Here is a 6,365-nt window from a genome sequence, read left to right on the forward strand (position 1 = left end):
AATGGGTACTTCGGTCAATTCATCCGAATCATACGACACACTCACACGCAAACGACTGGTATTGCATACTGACAGTAAGAGATCAAGGTCCTTGATTTCGATCTTGACCCTGATCATGTGGTGGCAGGCGTTGGAAAATGATGGGTGCACCGTATTGTGGGTGAAGTAGCATCAGGACGGTAGGTGCATGTTGATAGGTAGGGGCCAGCCTGAAAGAGAAGCGTTGAAGCATGATGGCAAGGGCAAGTTTAGCCTGCAACAATGCTAGATTCTGCCCGATGCATGTGCGGACCCCTAGCCCGAATGGAACGAACGCCACCGGATGCTTGGCGGCCCGCGCCACGCCCTCTCTGAACCGGCTCGGGTTGAACTCCTTCGCATCATTCCCCCATATGCTCTGATCGTGATGAACGGCTATGATTGGAATCAAAAGCTCGGTCCCACGTGGGACAGTGTATCCCCCAAGCTCCACTTCTGTTCTCGACCGTCGAATCGTTGCGATCGCAGGCGGGTACAAACGTAGTGATTCGTTGACGACCATATTCAACTGCACATCATATCATATCATATGCCCATAAATAAAAGTTAGAAAATAAAAAATAAAATAACTAAAATACCCTTGTGCCTAACTTTTGCATGTGAAAATGACTATACTGCCAGTGAATGTTTTACTAAAAAACATGCAACAGAAAAGCAAAAGGTGTCCGTTTGTTTTTTAGCAGGAAACAAACATTGGACAGAGACAAAACATGATTTACATACACTGTTCTAAAAATCCTCGCTTAGGCCCCGTCTAGAACTAGGCGGTTGACCATCGTCCTCATTAATGCCTAGACATTTAAAAATTTAGAAAGAGCGTCTAGACCTGCTGACACACCCACCTAGACTGCCTAGGCACTCGCCTAGCCTGCCTAGGCACTCGCCTAGCCTGCCTAGACATCCGTTTAGGTTGCGACTCACTTGTATAGAAAATAGATAACTTTTATTTTGCATTATTTTTTTTAATAAGTTGTAAGAAACTTGTTGAATACTAAAATGAACACAAATTATATGCTTGTTCCTCATGTTTTCATTATGTTTCAATACTTCATAATATATATGTCATTCTATTTTGTAATTTATGATGTAATTATATATATTTTAAGTATAAAAATACATTTATTTACACAAAATATAACATATTTACTTAAATTTGTTTAGCTGCCTAGGCGCTAGGCCCCAACACACCGCCCGACTAGCGCCTAGCGTCTTTTAGAAATTTGTTTCCGTCCCAAAATAAACTTCTGATTGGCTTACCGTCTTAAGCTTTACAACGTCGTCTTTAGTGGGTATGTCACGTGATCCACACACCCTCAGCACCTCGTCACGTGCCTGTAGCTGCCACAGTGGGTGCATTGCTAGGAGAACCGTTGTCCACGTCAGCAAATTGGATGTGGTATCTTTGCCCGCAAAGAAGAAGCTCTTGCATTCTTCAACAATGTCGTTGACAGTGATATTGGAAGAAGGAGAAGAATTTGAGGCCTGAATCATAAGACCTAGTAAATCTTTCGGGCATTTTTCATGCACGTTTTCGCCCGAGTTCGAATTCTCTACCCGTCGATCGATCAGCTCCATCAGTGACTTCCTGATTTGCTTGTCCAATTTCCAAGAATTTATGTTTCGTTTTGTGGGCAAGAATCTGAAAAATCTAATGAAAGTTAACCCTTAAGTATCGCGGGTTGTAAAGTATTAAGGCGAAGTTGAGCTTTTAAACAAATAAAACGCTACTTTTACTATATTTTTCATACTATATCTGTACATAAACAAAACGTTACCTGTAACCAGGGATGGAAACTTTTTGAAAAGCCTCGGTAACAAACGCCATTTGCTGAGCTTGTAGCCGGAAAACGGCTTTGCCATCTTCGTAGCTGCTTCCGAACGCCGTGCGGGTAATTATATCTTCGGTTAGGTTTTGGAACCACTCGGATACTTCAATCTCGACCTCACCGGAGCTGGACATTGCTGACCATTTGTCCATCATGTCTACTATACTCGTTGCCATCACCGGTATCAACAACTGAAACCAGTAATCATTTCCATCAATAATTTTATTAGGGTTAAGTGAATATAAACAATAATTAGAGAGTTAACTAACTGTTTACCTTGAGATTCTCCATATGGAAGGTAGGGGTAATTATTTTTCTATGGCGAGCCCATTTTTCACCTTTGAGGCTTAGGAGGCCATTACCTTCGAGCTGTTTAACGAGTGGGTGAGCCTCATTTTTTTCATAAAATTCTGATTTTGAGGTAAATATTTCCCTAATTAGATCAGGATCAGCAACTGTGAGTCGAACTGTAAGTCCAAACCACACAAGAAATGTTGCACCTGCAGTAAAAATATTGGAGAAAATTAAACAAAGTAAATTAATTAGGTAGGTTAAAATTTAAGCCGTAGGAGTTAGCTCAGTAGTGACGATAAGGAGGATATTGAGTGTAGTAGTAGGCTAGGTTTAAGATTTGAAATATTTAATGTAACCTGAAAAAATAAATGTACGTTAAAATAAAATAAAATAAATATATAAAATTAATAATGGAGGAGTAGTTATAAGATGGATAGTGTAGACCCTACAAAGAGAGCAAAAACAAAGAAAATACGGAAGAAGACAACTCAAAACGAAGCTATTAGCAATACAAAGCAGGAAAAGACAAGTTCATTTGGGAAACTCAAGCCTTCCAAAAAACAAAAGAAAACAAGACATAAAAACTGAAAAAGTGGTGAAAGCTTTACTCCCGCAAAAAAAGTTGAACATTTTCATCATCTTTCACTTTGAATAATGAAACATTATTCCATTGGGAAAGGGGAAAAAAGGAGTATGATTTTTTCCTCTTTTAATTTTATTTTTCTCCAATATTTTCATATTTAAACAGTTACGATAAGCCATGTCAATATCTAGTGTGTTAAGTTTTTTATAGAGAGAGAAAAAAAAAAGAAATCGAAAGAGGAAGAGACTGGAGATAAGAGAATTTGAAAGGGAGATAATCCTACTAAAAAAAGGTCATTAACAGGACATTGTTACCATGGAGGTTTTAAAAGAAATCAAGGGGGCAAAAGCTGCGGAAAGAACAAAATCTCAACTTCAACATCAAGCATCTAAGCTCCGAAGAAGAAAATAAAAAAAATAAAAAAAAAGCCTGAAAAAGGCTTAAGAAGAAGTACCCAAAACTGAAAAAAAAGCCTTTCAAAAAAGCCAGACTCTGAGCATCACAAAACCAAGGTAAAGGAACAATCATGTATAGTAGAAGAGAGCACACACCAATAGCTACTTTAATGGTTTTCAAGGGGAAAAAAAAAACAAGTTAAATTATTATTAACACCCTTTCATCAACTTGTTTAGAGCATTCAAACAAAAATTAACAAATATGTCAATGTAACATCCAGATATTAATGTAAAGGTTTTGAAACAAGAGACAGGAACATTTTTCGTTACACCTGAGGTCCGAGTTTGAATCCCTCTACTCCAGTATTGTGTAAAAAAAAACAAGGGAAAGGATGACAAGCCAAACAATTGAAAACCCAGTTGTTGAAACTTGAAAAAACTTCAAAACAAGGAACCGAAAATGATGAGAGAGAGAGAGAGAGAGAGAGAGAGAGAGAGAGGGAAGTACCATAGGTTTTCCTCCAGTGATGGTAAAAAGGAAGAACTCTAGGGAGAATATGGTGAGAGGAGGAAGGAAGGGTTTGAGAGGAGGCCTTGATCATCATCCCAGCAAGTTCTTTGTAATTTCCAATGAAGAAACGGTAAGGAGGTCCTCTGATCCCTTGCTTCCCAAAATGTTCTTCGATTTTCCTGGGCCTCCACCAGAGAACCACCGCCATCTTCAGAGAAAAAACCAACACCATTAAAGATATGCAAACAAATTTGAGCCACGAAAAGATGAGCTCGTCCTCCATCTTAACGTTCTAATAGAACTGCTATCGTTTAACTTCCTCCTCAATGTGGAGAGTGAAGTAGCCTTTCTTTGCTTCTTTTATCTGCTTTGCTTGTGGTGTGTTTACTTGTTATAGTGTTTCTTGGGTGGTTTACAGAAAGCAGAGAGAGAGAGAGAGAGAGAGAGAGATGGTGTTAATTTAGGAGGGAGAAAGGATATAAGCAAGTGCAAGGCCAACGGCGTAGGGGCCGCCATTGGAATTGAAGAGGGGTCAACGAGCTTTTTTGTTAGTTTCAATTTCACAATGTTACCCTTGTCTTTTTCTATTAGTATTATTGTATCCCCACCTCTTGTTTTCCACTATCAACCTTCTGTCCAACTAATAGATAAGTTAAAATTTTGAGATTTGTATTTATCCACTAGACAGATCTCTAAATTTAAACTCATATAATGATAATACATAACGTAATGAATATTATCATCACCTGATGATAGTAAGCAAAAATATTTCCATTCTGATACTTTTCTTTGAAAAATCTTTTTTTTTTTCTTTGTTATATAGCAAGGGATGAACATTCTAATGTGAGAATGTTCCAAGCTTATGGGGATACACTTGCTTTGCTAAGTGAAAAAATATCTTGTTTCGTTTTAGTTTAATCTTTGACTATATTATTTATTGCCCTTTCGTTATATGTTCCAAATTTAAGGATTTAATTAGAAACTTTTCCTCACCTGGATCTTATGTAGGATTATCTAATGACGCATGTTTATGATCATTTGATTTTGTAACACTTAATTTTTATCGTTGGATTAAATCTTTGATTTCAAAACTTTAGATGACAAATTCGACAGAAAAAACAACATATTGACGTCGCAGTTAATATGTGACTCACACAACATTTATTGTATGGTTTCTTGATTAAACTAAAATTATGAGCCCCACCACATGTACATATTCTCTTAAAAACAATGAAAAAACAGATTTGTTAAGAATTATTGATCAGTTAACTCGATGATCTTTATTCAATATTATAATTAAACCCCCATGTTCCTAAATAGTTCATCTATTGACGTTGAAAATAATGAACCAAATCAAGAGTTTTTGCACACTATTTTTCCAATCTAGCTACATAAAATATGAAAATTATCGCATACATAATGAACATCTAATAAGGTTTCTTGAAATTAAAACTATACATATTATGTCCTACTAATTACTTAATCTTAGGCTAATTGAAAAGAAAATTGAGGATAGAATGTCGAAGGATTGTTACATATGGTTCCTATCTTCTTCATATTGTCCCAAAAATATGATTTGGGAGGCGGGACGAAGGAGAAAGAGTGGAGGGCCAGGGCACAAAGGAGCTTTGTAGTTTTGGAATGTTGCTCTTTAATTTGTACACATGGAAACAAGGCTGTCTATTTTAGGGTTTCTATCTGTGCTCTAGGTGGGGAAATATGCTCTAGTTGACCCAACACTGGGGTACCCACGCAAAGGCATCCTCCCCTAATCGTGTCCTAATAGCCCCAAGACATGTTGGGCCATGTGCCCTTCCCATACGTCCTACAAATTTAAAACAAACTCAAAGGTTACACTCGGAAGTATTGTGGCAAAGGGTGGGTGGCAACAATTGCATGCAGCAGCTGACTTCAAACCAAAACTAACAAATACCGTTACCACTTCGTGGCCAAAACACATAGAGTAACCGTTCACACTGACCTCTACTTTGATGATCATCAATTTCACACATACAAATATATAATACATAGACAAAGTAACCGTTCACGTTGACCTCCTCTATTTTGATGATCATCAATTATACACACACACATATATATGTGTGTGTGTGTGTGTGTTTAACCAAAGGAAACTGATCATCATCAATTACACACACACACACATATATATATGTGTGTGTGTGTGTTTAACCAAAGGAAACTGATAATCAATTACACACACACACACATATATATATATATACACATATCTGTGTGTGTGTGTGTTTAACCAAAGGGAACTTGTTCAAGTACATAGAAACATTGTATGTTGTGGGGACAAAGGGCACGCGAGATTCATGTGGCTCGATGTGTATGTTAGGTTGTATAAGACCACAAGGGGTGATGAGGTGGTCACGAGGCTTCTTTTAGATGGCTACACTTGCTAGTAACTCGTGTTCATACTCACTATATATATATCTGCATCTCTCATCATGTTACGTGATGAAAAATACAAAAAGAAGAAGAATAAAACATGTTCCATGCATGCATGCAAATGCTTTTGCCTACATAGAACGATGCAAACAATACCGGTCTAGACTATGTAGAGCAAGTGAAACAAGAGTTGTGATCAAACTTAAGTAAGACAGTTAAGCATGCTTTAGGGTTTGAAAAGCTTTAGTTAGGTGTGACGGTAATTTGTGTACGTATTTGAGTATGTGTCAGTGTGTGTGAGAGAG

The 6,365-nt window shown here is 37.5% G+C and overlaps 1 protein-coding gene across 1 annotated transcript; it reads right to left on the reverse strand.

The window, feature by feature from the left end:
• LOC137749069 (cytochrome P450 734A1-like) lies at positions 1-4,067 on the reverse strand. The gene is made up of 5 exons (XM_068489252.1): positions 3,646-4,067; positions 2,142-2,365; positions 1,815-2,056; positions 1,297-1,678; positions 1-547 (listed from the first exon to the last, which is right to left on the reverse strand). The coding sequence occupies exons 1-5, from the start codon at positions 3,929-3,931 to the stop codon at positions 83-85; spliced, it is 1,599 nt and encodes a 532-aa protein (XP_068345353.1). The 5' UTR covers positions 3,932-4,067; the 3' UTR covers positions 1-82.
• Positions 4,068-6,365: the final 2,298 nt, after the last annotated feature.

Source organism: Pyrus communis, chromosome 10 (assembly GCF_963583255.1).
Source record: "Pyrus communis chromosome 10, drPyrComm1.1, whole genome shotgun sequence".
Taxonomy (NCBI): Eukaryota; Viridiplantae; Streptophyta; class Magnoliopsida; order Rosales; family Rosaceae; genus Pyrus; species Pyrus communis.

Coding starts and splice junctions, on each gene's coding strand:
- LOC137749069 (XM_068489252.1), bottom strand. CDS start 3,931: ATGGAGGACGAGCTCATCTTTTCGTGGCTCAAATTTGTTTGCATATCT. Junction 2,057..2,141: donor TCCATATGGAGAATCTCAAG/GTAAACAGTTAG, acceptor TACTGGTTTCAG/TTGTTGATACCGGTGATGGC. Junction 548..1,296: donor ACGTTGTAAAGCTTAAGACG/GTAAGCCAATCA, acceptor TATGATGTGCAG/TTGAATATGGTCGTCAACGA.